The 15,382-nt window shown below is 34.5% G+C and overlaps 2 protein-coding genes across 16 annotated transcripts in view; one reads left to right on the top strand and one right to left on the bottom strand.

Annotated features, from left to right (window-relative positions):
- The window catches only part of swt1 (SWT1 RNA endoribonuclease homolog), a 68,833-nt gene that overhangs the window by 12,602 nt on the left and 40,849 nt on the right, over nt 1–15,382 (top strand). For 4 of the 15 annotated variants that reach the window (XM_073933522.1, XM_073933519.1, XM_073933517.1 and 1 more), the window contains exons 1-4: nt 11,405–11,444; nt 11,551–11,632; nt 14,050–14,140; nt 14,450–14,511. In XM_073933522.1, the coding sequence (XP_073789623.1) occupies nt 14,060–14,140; nt 14,450–14,511 (143 nt within the window). In that variant the 5' untranslated portion in view covers nt 11,405–11,444; nt 11,551–11,632; nt 14,050–14,059. Of the gene's footprint in view, nt 1–2,147; nt 2,240–11,404; nt 11,633–14,049; nt 14,141–14,449; nt 14,512–15,382 lie in introns of those variants that run through there. The other 11 variants (XM_073933523.1, XM_073933520.1, XM_073933518.1 and 8 more) reach the window with 3 other exon arrangements.
- trmt1l (tRNA methyltransferase 1-like) lies at nt 305–11,324 on the bottom strand. Its single transcript, XM_682939.8, has 16 exons — nt 11,253–11,324; nt 9,666–9,797; nt 9,530–9,592; nt 9,326–9,439; nt 9,146–9,210; nt 6,938–7,094; nt 6,510–6,630; nt 6,106–6,185; nt 5,742–5,985; nt 5,451–5,663; nt 4,071–4,261; nt 2,940–3,018; nt 2,643–2,809; nt 2,452–2,517; nt 1,012–1,141; nt 305–935 (listed from the first exon to the last, which is right to left on the bottom strand). Exons 1-16 carry the CDS (start codon nt 11,311–11,313, stop codon nt 743–745), a joined length of 2,076 nt encoding a protein of 691 aa, XP_688031.4. The 5' UTR covers nt 11,314–11,324; the 3' UTR covers nt 305–742.

Here is a 15,382-nt window from a genome sequence, read left to right as displayed (position 1 = left end):
ATCCCTGCACTAGACAGACTTGAATTTATTATAATATCTCCTAACACAATCGGTTTCTATTCAAATTACCATACCAGTAAGTTAATTTTAGCACATATTAGGGAGTTCTAGACACTGTACTACATAAATAAAAAGGTGTGGCGGTAATTTAAAAAATACTTCACATAGATCAAGCTGATGAATCATAAAACTGAAAACATACAAAACTCTTGGAAAGGGTGGAAAAAACACAGTTATATTCACATATTTTTTGTGTGATTTACTCAAGTGTCACTCTGATGTTCTCAAATTATGACAAGACAAATGAGGGAAGATGCTTTATTGATATTATACAGAACAACTGTTAAAATAATGAAGCAAAAACAAAGTGGAATAGAAAATCAGATCAACGTACACCTCTGAAATAGTGTCCATAAATTATTTGAGTAGATTAAACATTCAAACATCAAAGAATAAAAGCCAATAATACTGTATCATTGTGAGCAAAGATGGTGAATTAAACACTGTAGAAGCCATTATGGATCAAAGCCTCAGTGCAATCCACAATAAACAAAAAATAAAACAACAATTTTCATTCAAATGAATCTGTTTTCTTTTCATGAAATTCTCTTGCTGTTAAATCTGCAATAAACATCGATAAATCAGCAATTAAAAAGCCAAAGAAAGAGTTAGTGACCTCTTTGCTTTCCAAGATCTTCTAGACAAAATATAAATTCTGGTTTGGTTACATTCGCATCTGAAATCAGAGAGTTTGTCGTCGGTCTGAGCTGATAGCACTGCTCTGAGGAGCGGACGAGTAAGTGGGCACACTATATTTTGTTAGCACTTCTTTAAACTGAGCCAGGGTGGCATCAGTTCGCACGCCGGTTGGATCGAAGTGTGTACGGCTCACTCTGAACCCAGCCTCTGTCAGATACTGCAGGAACTTATTCAACCTTAGAGAGGAAAAGACAATTATATCACAGGATGGCAATGCATGACTGTTTATGTAAAGGTTTTGCACTGACGTACTTGGGCATGTTCATGCCGCGAATGCTGTGCCGATGGATGCTGTAGTAGAACGCTGGATGCTCCAAAGAGGTGTCCGGTTTGACTTTTTTCAGCACATTCCCACCGTCGTCTCCTGTGGTCTTTCTTTTCCCTGAATACAAATGGTTCAACATATTTAAACTTTCGTTTATTATATTTGATGCGTTTAGTTTGTGTGTCCACTTTTATAGAAATAAAAACAACATTATGCACGTCAAATAAGGTGATAATAGCTATGTTTCCATCTAAATATGCTAATTCAATTTAAGCACAAAACTAAAATATTGCATAAAAGACGTGCAAATAAAGCAGCGTTTCCATCCTACTACAAACAAAATTGTCACTTCTAGATGAACTAGCGCCAAATATCAACAGTAAAAATGGAATTTACTGCAGTAGAAGAGGCTGCGTGAATCTTTTCTTTATTTAATAAACGACTTGCGCATCAGAAGACAAATGCTGACATGCAATGAACGTTTGAAGACACAGAGCACAGACTCTCTTGGTTCTGAAGGTAATTAATAACACTAATACTAAAATGGTTAAGGTGTTTTAAAATGACAAAAACAACATTTCAGATGTTTTACAGTGTGCTCAGCCTGCTGGTTTATCTATTCACACACATTTTCATCATTACATGATCTCTTAGAACAAAATCACATGACCTTTTTTTAATGTGCGTACTGGAATTTCATCTGTAAAAGTGTAGTTTATGCAAGTTTATCCTACTCAGTTATGTGCATATGTTATTAATGTGCGTTTTCAAAATTTATGTGCATCTTGGCGTTTTCATTGACCGTTTTTTTTATGTGCATCTCCAAAATGCACCTAAAAATAGGCGGACAGAAACATAGCTAATGTCTATTTCGATTACTCCTAATCTCGATTATCTTTTCAAAAGTTGGGTCTAATTGACTTGCATAAGTAAATAAATCTATGGGCTTTCATACAAAATGATTTCAAAGGACAGTTCAGCCCCAAATTATTCATTTACTGACCTTAGACTTGTTCAGAAAAACGATTTGAGTTTCTTTTTGTTAAACACAAAAGAAATACTTTGAAAAATACTAATAGATGGCACCTGTTGAACTCCATAGTAATTATTTTTTCTATTACAGAAATCGATGGGACCCAGGAACCAGGATTCTTAAAAATATTTTCCTCTGGTTTCAATGAAAGAAAGAAACTCAAAGGTTTAAAACCACACAAGGTAATTTTCATTTTTTTGGGTGAACAACCCTAATAATTTGTGTTTCAAATTCGAAATGAAGAGTAATGGGTTTGAAACAACATGAGGGTGAGTAAATTATGACCTTTTTTATTTTTAGGTGAATTAATCTTTTAGTTTAGGATATCCTGGGGACATTTAAATTCCTAACAGCAGGGAGAAGAACAACAGATAAAAGATAAAGCAATCAATACCTGACTGGTCAGATGTATCTGCCTCTTCAACTTTCTGTAAAGTTTTTATGACTACACCACACTCCACTAGAGATAAAAATAAGTCAGTGTTAATATTCAAAATTAAAGGCAAAAGTGAAGTCAAGGCCCTGTTATTTCAGAAGATTACTGGAAAAACCAAAAAGTAATAGTCTAAACACACCCAAACACACCTTGATTGGAGAGGGCAGAGTGTCCCGGGACGGGGAAAGGCTTGAGAGTGGTGCAGTCAGCCTCACAGATCAAAGTCTTCACCAGCGGCTGTATGTCTTCCATATTGTGCTGCACAGCCGCAACCAACATCCGCCTCAGAAACCCAGTGTTAAACAGTGGACCACCCCTTAATGGATAAAAATCAAATCAAACAAAGATAATATAAAAAAAAAAAGAAAATGTAATGGTGAATAATGAAGGAATCATGCATTACTAAGTCCTATCATCATCATCATCAAAATAAGACATCATCTCACCAAAGTGGTCCAAGTTCTACTGCCGTTTTTCCTGGCATACTCCCATGGCATTGGCAAGGCAGCTGTCTGTACAGGTTTTCTGTTGATACCACAAGCAAGAACATGCTTTAACTATTTAGGTACAGTATTTAAAGTTGAAGACAGAATTATTGACCCCTCTGTATATTTTTTCCCCAATTTCTGTTTCCTATAGATTTTTTTTACCACATTTCTAAACACAATAGTTTTAATAACTAATTTCTTTAACTGATTTATTTTATCTTTGCCATGATGACAGCACATAATATTTTTACTAGATATTTTTCAAGATACTAGTATTTAGCTTAAAGTGTTATTTAAAGGCTTAACTAGGTTAATTAGACAAGTTAGGGTAATTAGGCAAATCATATAACAGTGGTTTGTTCTGTAGACAATCAAAAACAAATATTGCTTTATAGGGCTAATAATATTAACCTTAAAATAATTTTTAAAAAAATTAAAAACTGCTTTTATTGGAGCCAAAATAACAAACAAATCAGAATAATATTTGTTTACAATCACTAGATACTGTACATTCCTTGCATTGTTGAGTCTCTATGTTTACTCAAATATAGCAATGCCAGTACGTTTCGACTTTTTGTTCCATTTTTAGCCTCATGAGAAAAATGTATCATAAATCACACAAAATTCAATAATTTGAAAATGTATAAATGCATATTGTTTCATTTCAGGGTTGGGTTTTTGGGTAGAGTGATAGAATATACAGTTTGTACAGTATAAAGGTGCTTATAAAAGTCTATGGGAAGTAACCATAAAGACTGTGTACATTGTGACCACAGTGTTCTTAAAGCAAGGGAATTCAATTTTCAGTCAAGTATTAATATTAAAGAAAATGCTGTGTAAAAATTCTTTGCTCTGTTAAACATTGTTTGGGAAATACCTGAAAAATAAATAAATAAACATATAATAAAATATAAATAAATCACAGGTGGGCTAATAATTGTGACTTTAACTGTATTTGAATTTGGCAGGTATCCATATTACAAGTACATCTCCATTCAAATCAACCCATAAGCTTTGCCAGTACTGGCAATTTAGGCTATTGGGACTCAATAAAGATGCAGCTGCTTATTTGCCAAATTGACTTCTCACCTTCCACCATACTTCCTGGCTTGAGGAACACCCTTTCTTCACACCATTGGCAGTGCAACAGCTGCCGCAGTTTTTTAGCAGACTCATCTGCCTGGGTGGGCCCTCGGAGAACTCGCACCACCACGAGGACAAAGTGCTCAAGAGCCACAGCTAACAGCACCTCAATCCCTTTGTTGCATCGGGCAGCTGCCCTGCATATACATGCATTAAAGTGTTAGTTCACGCAAAAATATTAATTCAGTTATTAATTAATCACCTTTATGTAATTCCAAACTCACCAGACTTCTCATTAGAGAATTTTTTTTTGATATTTTGGGTGAAATCAGAGAGCTCTCTTATCCTCCACAGATAGCAATGGTCCCGACTTATACAAAAAAAAAAAAAAACTCAAAACAGATGCCCTTCGGAATATTAGCAAACTATGAGAATGTTTTTGTGCAGATGTAAAACAAAAATGAAAACAGTTTCTTCTACTCAGTGTCAGTATATTGTGCACATGTTCATTTCCAAAATATACTGACACTGAGGAGAAAAAAACTGTTGAATAAAGTCGTCCTTTTTTTTATGTGCGCACATAAGTATTCTCGTAGCTTTATAATATGCCGATTGAACCACTAAACAACCACTTTTTAGTACCTTTCTGGACTTTGAACATATCCGGAGCATTTCCATCTCCGAGAGCTGTCGGATTTAATCCAAATTATCTTAATTTGTGTATCAAAGGCATTTAAAACAACATGAGAGTGAGTAAAGCTGCCTCTCCACTGCACACGACTGTTGGAATACGTCCCCTTGTGGCAGTCACACAGAATATTCAGTTTTATCGTGCACCTTGGGAAGTTGATTCTCGCAGTGGTGTCTGAGTGGAAAAGCCCTTATTCTCTGTGCATTCACCATGGTTGAATGAATGAATAGTAGAAACTCATCATAGACTGCTTAAAGTTTTGGAGGTAATGTGGAGACAAGATTAAAAATAATATTTTTTATTACTCATTTATAAATAGAATTTTTTTTGATATAGACTTTTTCTGATTTAAAAAAAACTACATAAAGCAAGTATTTCATATCTCATGCACACAGATCTGCTTGAACAACACTGTAATACATCATATCCGGTCGGCCGGTCTAGTCGCAGAAGTTCTAATAGTTTAACGAATCCGCAGTTCAAATGGAATCGGAATTATCCACATGTGGAGATGATCGGAACTTAGCTTCCGGACTACTCTCCATTGGAAATTAATGACTTTCGGTCTGCCGCTTGTCATGTGCAGTGGAAAGGCGGCTTAATTATTGACAGAATTTTCGTTTTTTGGTGAACAATCTATTTAACAAGATAGTTGGCAAACTTTCACTTTTTTTATCTAAGAAAGACCCACACACCTGGCCACTGACGCCAATACCATGCGTGCTGCCAGTTCCCTGTAATACTCAGTTCGGACGATCTGACAACCGTAATGTCGAAGTGTCACATTCAGGGATTTGGAGTAAAGCGAACCAGTGTCAGTTGATGTCACAGAGACTATCCCCAAGTTTCGAACATTGCGAAAAGCAGCGTCCAGATAGTTTATAGCCGTCCCAAATGGATCGAGATGTCTGATTTAAAGAAAATAATTATAATTATTGAATAGTTATTCATGGGTACTATGATTATTTTTGCAGTTATTCACTTACATGTAGTCAAAGGGTCTCAGGTGCATGATGACATTTGCATCCATTTTTACCACCTCCACGGAGGCAATGGGCGACTCTGGATCTCCTGCTCCGTCTAACTGCCGGCCCGTACGATTCCCCTCAACTCGGATGTGGTTTAGATGACAGTTCTCCTTGATCATCTTAACACAAGCTTCGTTTATGTCATTTATAGTAACTTTTACAGAATTACGCAGATGCTTTGCCCACTGCAAACCCATGATACCTACAAAAGGGATCAGTATTTAATGTAAATATTCATACAATTGTTTATCATATATGTAGCAGACAAATGTATTATTATCATCAGTTATCAGATAGTCTTTATGTAGCCTAGATTTCCTACCAGTTGCTCCAAATGCGTCAAGACATTCGAGTGGATTCCTCTCTTCAGCAAGAACTGCTAAAGAACAGAACACCAACTGCCTACAAATGTCACATAGAGACGATGTTTAGTTTTAGTCAGTAATAAAATAAGGACAATGTGAATATGAAGGTTATATTGTTTATGGTTTAACAACAGGCCTACATGGAGTCTGTTGATTATTGTTCAACAAATACATTATTAAGCATGGAAATATTATTACCACCATCATTCGAATGTTAAATATCAAGTAAACCTTAACCTCAGTTCCATTAATAACGCTAAGGCAGAAATAAATATTTGATTAATGTTGGCCGGACATGTACACATTAAAATCTGATTATGAGACTTCTGAAGAAAATGCACAGTTCTCAAAAAAGCAACACCTGTTTGTCTTCATCTTGCGGCTGAAGTAGGTGTCTGTCTTCTGGGGTGTTGTGTGGTTGGGCAGGAGCTGGACATTGGTGCCCAGCTCTTTCATGATCTCATAGGCCTGTCCACATGGCACTACGAAAGACATATAAAATCACAATGGAGAAGTCTGGTACAGTTAACTTAAAGATTAAAAAGACAGAGGAGAGTAATAACTCCTAACATGCTATCTGAAAAGACATGAAAACATTATTTTCATGAAAACAATCCCATCATTCCACATCAAGAAACTGGCATCCAGTTCAGGCAGTTCTCTTTTGATGGCTATTGTCTCACCTTGAGCTGTGCTGTCAGCACAAATAATCTGTTATGTCAGTAAAGCACATCAAACCAGGAAGAGTCAATAACATTAAAAGATTTCACTCCGACAGTAAAAGCTCACCAGGTTCTTCAAATGGGACATCCAAGTTTCCTGAATAGCTGGCCTCTGTCTCACCCTTGTTGATGTGGCGTTTGAGATGACTGATCATGTCTGTCTTGCGAGCGATAGTGACCGAGCAAACCACACAGTGGTAATGAGCCACAAGTCTACCTGGAGTCTGAAGATGAGACGAAAATATAGACTAACAGAATATTTCAAGAGAATGAACAATGAATCATCTTTCCTGATTAACTGGCAAAGATAAATGCTTTCAATTTACAATCAAAAAGGGCTAAAGGACATGGATATTTAAAAAAATACAATGAATATATTAATATATAACAATTTCTGAACATTGCCATGTATAAGAAACTAATTTGAGATAAGTTGAGCTTTCAACATGGAGGATTGTCCTGCTATAAGTAGCCATTACATGATCGATATCCAGTAAATATGTTTTGATTAAAATATGTCTAAAAGACAAAACATAAACGTCTTGGCTAAAACTGAGCTGTCTGTGAAAATCTAACATATAACAATAGTCCAAAAATAGACTGGAATGATTGACCACACATTTAAAGTCTGTCTAATCTGCCTGTCTAGCTTTTTTAACATAGGCATCCGTGCTATACATGAGATCTAATAGTCCTTTTAGTCCTAGATTTATCAAAAACTAAATTGCTTGGTGAATACATTGTAGCTATAGAAAAATGAACGTGGCTAGCAATAATACTCAGGTTAGCTGTGCCATTAAACAATGCTCTAATGGTGCTAAGGGTAAAACTGGCTGAATAAAGTAAAAATAAATCCCCTGCATTCACCATTACACCACTAGCAGCCTTTATGCGTTATGTAGTTTAAGCCACATTTTGGCTGTACAATCCCGATACTGCAGCAAAAATGTATACTCATTAGACCAGGCATTTGGACTGCGCAATATTCAGTATGTATTCAGAAACATTGTTGGGCTTTCTGACAATTTCAGTCTTCTCTAAAAAGTTTGGAATCAATATATGTCCCCAAATACTTTAAAATGTTGATAAAGATTTCTTCCAAAGACTACTTGTTCTAACCAGTGTTGCCAGATGTATACTTTTTCCAGCCTAAAAGCTTTCCAAAACCCACCCAAACTCAAACAAAAATAATAGATTAATATTTTATTTAATAAATTAACCTAGTTATTGTAACAGTCATCATTTTTAACCACACAGCAACCAACACCAGCAGTCAAAAAAACACAACATAACTGGACCACATTGAAACACTACCTCCCTCTCACTACACTTATTGTCATTTAGATTACACTACCTATTAGAGTGTGTTTTACTTTCAAAATGGGAAATAAGTTCATCCCATTTGGCGTTTTAAACTCTTTTGAACATAATAAGGTGCTGCTAGTCAATCAGAAAACACTTCATTGTTAGTTCTCACTGTCAATTGTGATAAAATGATTGATAAAAGTGTCATGATAAACTGCTGTGAGTTTAACTACAGGCGCTGTGATGCACGTGCACGCCAAGAGGAGTCAGATTTGTCAGGGGAATGCAATTTTAATACAACTTTCCTTCACCTCCTTTTTCGGGTGGGCCCATGCTGTTTGTGCTATGCACTGGTCACTACTAACTGAATGAAGTAGGAGCACATAATTATCTTTTGTAAATAAGTTGCATATAACGTTTACATTTCAAAACCACCCATATTTTGTTAACCCGCCAATGTTATTGGGTGCTGGGAGTGGGAAGGGGGATCAAAACGGTCCTGTTCTTAATCGTGTTTAGTGTTGGTCAACTGTGGTAGCATCTTTTAATTATTTTTTTATTGTTTTACACTTTCTCTTTGTTTTTATGTGCCCATGTAGTTTGTTTATTTATTTTCTCTGTAAAGCACTTTGTGCAACCTTGTGGCAGTTGGAAACGTGCTATATAAATAAATAGAACTTGAACAATCTGGCAACACTGGTTCTAAAAGTTTTCCTTTAGTCTCCAGAAATTATAAACTAACGGTTTCTGAAATACTCCCACCAGCACCAATAACCATTCAAGCCATGCTTAAAGTCACTAGAATCACCATTTCACATTCTGATATTTAGTTAAAACTTGAGAATATCTTCTTGACCATGGCTTGACATGGCTAATCATGACACTAATGTTTATTATATAACCTTGAGTATAACCTGAATTTAATCATAGTCCAAGCAGGCACATGGGGAGAAACACTTCAAAGCCTTACCTGGTCAGAGCCTAAGCTTGACTTGAGTTGCCTGCAAGGCAGATGACAGATACACATTCTTTGGCCTGTAGAAGGAGAAAGAAATATATTTCACTGAAGCAACATTATGACATGTATTAGATGATGAATAACTTTCAAATTCTTTTTTTTTGGTCAGAAAGAACCAACAAGACTTTTTACCTTCAAATTCCACATAAACTTTCCAGTGCAAGTTCTGCAGGTGCCGTCTAAGCTTATGACTGTAACAGGCCTTAAACTTCTCTTCTGGACACAATGGACAAGATTTTCTCCCAGCTGTCAAAATGAGTAAATAGGTTGAGATCCAAGTGGTATAGCTGATGGTTTTAGCAAACAGACAGAATAAAGTGATACTTCTGTCTATACCTCCATTTAAATCCACAAGCATCTCAAGCCCTTCCAGTGTGGTCTGGATAGACACATGTCTCTCTGAAACAGACAGCGATGATTCATTTCAGGGAATTAACCATGCTGAGACACAATAGGGGAGTGTAATATTTACCTGACACAGCACTGGAGGTTGTGTTTTCATTTTTGTCCTCTATTTTCACTGAATTAGTCGAGGCTTCACAAGTGGAAATTTGCTCAGTTTCCTTAGATTCTGTCAGAATCGCACTACTGTCAATCACAATGTCTGTTGAGATAAACAACAAATCCACAAATATTGCATTATGAAACATAATCAGATGTTCCAGTTTTGCTTACCGATTCAAATGATCATGAATTCATTCATTCATGTTCTTTTCGGCTTAGTCCCTTTATTATTCTGAGGTTTTTATTATTCGCCACAGCGGAATGAACCACCAACTTATCCAGCATATGTTTTTATGCAGCGGATGCCCTTTCAGCTGCAACCCATCACTGGGAAACATCCATACACACTCATACACTACGGGCAATTTTAGCTTGACCAATTCACCTATACCACGTTTCAGGACTTGTAGGGGAAACCGGAGCACCTGGAGGAAACCCACAATAACACGGGGAGAACATGCAAACTCCACACAGAAATGCCACCTGACCCAGCTTCTGGCTCGAACCAGCGACCTTCTTTCTGTGAGGCGATCGTGCTACTACCCACTCATGACGCCATGATCATGATTTATTTGGATTATAAATTCCATTCCTATTACATTCCACTGGTTTACTGTTCAAAAACTACATTGTTAAAAACAAAACTGAGTTTCTTTAACTACTGTAATAGGCACTTTTATATTCTGTTTATTTATTTGTTTGTTTTATCTTAATACATTTTTAATCAAATTTTTGTTATTTAAACTATAAAAAATTAATAATTGTTTCAACAAAAATGCTATCCATCAAATGGGAGATTCCTTCCCGTAAATAATTTTTTAAAATCGTATAACTATGACTTAATACTTTTTATGACTTGTGTTATGATCAAAGCAGAGTTTCTGTTGCAAAAATTGAGAATTTAGATAAAAATTTTACAAATTATATAAACAATACAGTCATGAGCTATTGTATTTGTTTGTTTGTCTTTTCAAACCCCTTTTAAATGGATTTATCTTAACCACGTCGTTGTTTGGCATTTTATGTACATAGTAAATGAGCATAACATTTTGGTAAGCCACTCGCTTTGCAAAAACTGTGTTATAAAAATTGTTAAAATACATCAACTATACTGGAGCGCCCTCGTATGTTAGCCAACGCACATTTCCATGAAGTAACCAATCCCGCTTCCCGAGGATGATGTTTCTAAGCAGAACGGCCCTAGTGCGGAGCTCCGCGGTAAAGACCATTGCTACATGTAAACATTACTGTTATTACCAACTTATAGATCAGCCCAGAAAATGCATCGATTGATTAAAAGTATTTACAGCCCAGTGAATTATCAGTTTTAGCTTACGTGCGATGATATACGTAGACGTTTTGAACATTTGCATTATTTACATCTAGGTCCTATGGTGGAGCTCCGTGAGGAGGCCTATATTTACTTTAGCAGTTTTGAAGTCGCATTAAAAATACATTGCATACCAATACACAATTTCTCAATGCTGAGTGTTATTTAGGGAACCTTCAAAACACGCTTGAATCATTTTATCGTAATTAATTCGAATATTTTTGCCTTTAATATTGGCGTCCTCCTGGTGAAGTTGCCCAGCGTCCTCTTCCTTGAGCTCCGCCATTTTCCTATACTAGCGTACGTAGAATGCGTACGTAAAGAGAGTTGTGGTGCGCACCAATCGTGTTCTTCTCGCAAACTACGCAAACGGAAGTGAATTCGGAAAGGCTACTGTAGTACAAGCGGTGTGGAGAAGTGAGCAGCTCTTAAAGATATTAATATAGTTTTCTACTCTTATTGTCATTCAGTTTCATATTTAACAACACTCATCTCGGTAGGTAAACCTTTTTTTTTGTTGAAGGGAAAACAACTAAAGCACAAAACGTTAGTAGATTCTTGAAGTCCTTCAGCGTCACAGAAGACTGTAAGTTGTAAACATTTAGGTGAGTCAAGGCAAGTCTGCTGTAATGTACATATTCATTGGTCGTTTCTGTCACAATTGCTTGTCTATATGACAGATAATATAAATACTGTAACGTTACATGTTCTCCCATATGTACTGACGAGTATTCATTGTGAGTTGAGTTCAGTTGGTTTTCATTGGTGTTCTCTGTATCTCAAGCATGGACTGTATTCTGTCTAGATATCGCCGATATGTAGCGCGTGGGCAAATATATATAATAGAGGTAAAGTTGGTTTTGTATTCGCACATTCGTTCATTTAGAAGTCTCTATATTGTTTACCATGTTACTTTGAATATTCGATTGGAATTAGCATGCAAATGTGACTTGAAAACAACATTAACATTTTATTTGACTGAACAATGTTGTACTTTGATAGTCATTTGGCTGCTAATATGATTTCACTGTTTAGAGTTTGCAAATAATACTTTTATGAAATTATATTATTAAGGGGAAAGTCTGAATGTTTGAATATAAATCCAACTTTACTTATATATATATATATATATATATATATATATATATATATATATATATATATATATATATAGTATTTGTTCTTGTAGAAACGCATGGAAAAGACTAGAATGCCACTTTATAGTACTACATTCTTATGTAAAAAATATATAATGCAACCACTATACTTACTGAAACAAGAATTGTATACACTTGAAATAAGAAGTTTACATACACTGTATAAAAAGCACAAAAGCATTTAAAAAAAGTCAGATGTTAATGTGACAAAACTTTCTCTTTTAGGTAAGTTAGGATTATGAAAATTGTTTCTGTTATGCTTAATAGCAGAATAATGAAAGAGATATTTTTTGAGAAATTGTCATAACTTTTCTTGAAAGTCAAGTTTACATACAATAAGATTATTATGCCTCTGAAAAGGCTCAGATGATGGTGTAAAGGTTTTGGATCTGATTGGCTAATTGACAACATTTAAGTTAATTGGAGGCACAACTGTAGAATAGTATTTAAGGAATAAATGTGTGACATCATAGACAACAAGTCAGGATCAAAAAATAAAAAGCCAGATTACAATTTGCTAAATTACACTGGGAAAAAGATTCATTTTTTGGAGACATTTCCTGTGGTCTGACAGAACTAAGATTGAACTGTTTGGCCATGATGACCAGTGTTGCATTTGGAGGACAAAGGGGAAAGCTTACAAGCCTAGGAACACCATCCCAACTGGAAAGTATGGGGGCAGCAGCATCATGTTTTGGGTCTGTTTTGCTGCAGGAGGGACTGGTGCACTTTACAACATAGATGGCATCATGAAGAACAAACATTATGTAGAAATACTGAAGCAACGTCTCAAGATATCAGCCAGGAAATTAAAACTTGGCCCTAAGCATACTGCCAAATTAGTTAAAATGTGCTTTAAGGACAACAGAGTGAATGTTTTGGAGTGGACGTCACAAAGCCCTGATTTCAACCCTATAGAAAATTTGTGGGCAGAGTTGAAAAAGCTTGTGTGAGCAAGACAGACAACAAACCTGACTCAGTTACACCAATTCTGTCATGAGGAATGGGCCAAAATTCCTTCAAACTATTGTAAAAAGGTTGTAGAAGGATACCCAAAACATTTGACCAAAGTTTTACAGTTTAAAAGCAAAGCTAAAAAAAATACCAAGGAAATTTATGTAAACTTTTGACTGTCTTGAAATTAATAAATAAGTTCTCAAAAAAATTATTTCATTATTCTGGCATTTAGCAAATGTAAATCATTTAGGTAATCCCAACAAACCTAAAATAGTAAACGTTAAGTATGATTTACCATCAGACATTTAAAAAAATGGCTATGTTCCTTTTTTTAGAGTATGTGTAAACTTCTGGTTTCAACTGTGTGTATTGAACATGAACTTAAAAAATCAAACAAACAAATAGACAATAGGTGGATAGACCCTGGTGATTTGGTTTCAGTTCAGTTCAATTAATCTTTATTTCTATAGCACTTTTACAATATACATTGTGTCAAAGCAGCTTCACATAGAAGATTATAGTGAATTGGAACAGTCTCAGTTCAGTTTTCAGAGTTTAAGTTCAGTTCAGTTTAGTTCAATGTGGTTTAATATTCATTGCTGAGAGTTCAAACACTGAAGTTAAACTTTTTTAAATCTGGAGGTATTGAAGAAACTTTGAAAGTCTGAAGTTGTGAAATGTGAGTTGGTGCTTGATTAGAACTCTTTTTTTATTTGAATTAATTTATTTTAATATTATTATTATTTTTATTTATTTTGTAGTAAGGATTATTATTTAATTTTGATTTTTCCCTAAACCTGCCCGGGGTAAGTTTTGGGTATTGGGGTTTAAATGATTGTAAAATCTTGAAAAAAAAACCCTCAACAAAGACATGTTATACAATTTTTTTTAAATGTGATCTGTCACAGGGTTTTGGCGATGGCTAGCAAGAAATCAAAAAAGAAGAAAAACAAAAAGGAGGAAAAACTCTCAAGTCGTTTATATGAAGATGAGAAGGAGGTGAGTAATCTGCAGAATAGTATCTCGTGTTCTTTGTGTAGTACGTTTTTCTGCAATTGTGTTTGTTTTTCATGATATTGGCAGTTTTAAGAAAAAAAAAATATATGTATATATATATATATATATATATATATATATATATATATATATATATATATATATATGTGTGTGTGTGTGTTTGTGTGTGTGTGTGTGTGTGTGTGTGTGTGTGTGTTAATTATGTATATTATGTCGATCTTATTTTTGGTTTGCATGCAAATCAATTTGGATTAAAGCATTTGGTAATAAAGTAAATGTTTTTGGTCACAGGAGAGAGACACAAAGCGATGTATCAGCTCAAAAAGCAAGCACAAACATCATCATTGTGTAAGGTGGGTCTTGGTGCTTAAAATATCTGAATATTTTGCAAATACATATATTAATAATAGTTTATTCCTGTGATTTTATCCTTATAATTTAAAATAGAACTTTCAGCAGCTATTTGTACCCGTGTTCAGTGGCACATGATACTGCAAAAACATTCTAGTAGGTTGATTTGATGCTCAAGTAACATTGAAACTAATGTTGAATTTCATATTTTGTTGATATCAGTATGTAATAAAATTAAAGAATAAGTTGTTGTTATTGTTGTTGTTGTTTTGTATATTTAAAATACAATAAAAAGAAAGTAACAGTGGCAACATTTATGCTTTTTTATATTTATTATTGCAAATAAGTGCTATTATTTTCAACTATAATTGAAGAAGACCAATAATAACTGAACCTAGCATAGCAGCTTTGAGCCTGAAATAATGACTGCTGAAAATTCTGATATGATTCACAGGACTAAATTACTTTTTTACTATTATTAATCACAAAGAAATAATATAATTTTTTTTTACTGATTACTTTATCAGTTTCACTGATTTTATTTTATTTTAACATTAAATAAATTCAGCTGTTGTAAGCAAAAGAGTTTAATTTAAAAAGAATTAAAACATTTTGATACTGATAATGCATATTAACTGTTATACAGTTGAGGTCAGAATTATTAGCCCTCCTGTTAAATTGTAATTATTCTATGTCTTTTACCCAAATTTTGTTTAACAGAGAGAACACATTTCTGAACATAAAAGTTTTAATAACTAATTTCTAATAACTGATTTCTTTTATCTTTGCGATGATGACAGTACATATTATTTTAAGATATATATATATATATATATATATATATATATATATATATATATATATATATATATA

This window comes from Danio rerio, chromosome 20, assembly GCF_049306965.1.
Source record: "Danio rerio strain Tuebingen ecotype United States chromosome 20, GRCz12tu, whole genome shotgun sequence".
Taxonomy (NCBI): domain Eukaryota; kingdom Metazoa; phylum Chordata; class Actinopteri; order Cypriniformes; family Danionidae; genus Danio; species Danio rerio.
Note: the sequence above shows the minus strand (reverse complement) of the source record. Positions and strands in the feature narration are given on the sequence as shown.

Coding starts and splice junctions, on each gene's coding strand:
- trmt1l (XM_682939.8), bottom strand. CDS start 11,313: ATGGCGGAGCTCAAGGAAGAGGACGCTGGGCAACTTCACCAGGAGGAC. Junction 6,186..6,509: donor CGCAAGATGAAGACAAACAG/GTGTTGCTTTTT, acceptor TGACATTTGTAG/GCAGTTGGTGTTCTGTTCTT. Junction 2,810..2,939: donor GTAGAACTTGGACCACTTTG/GTGAGATGATGT, acceptor TTATCCATTAAG/GGGTGGTCCACTGTTTAACA.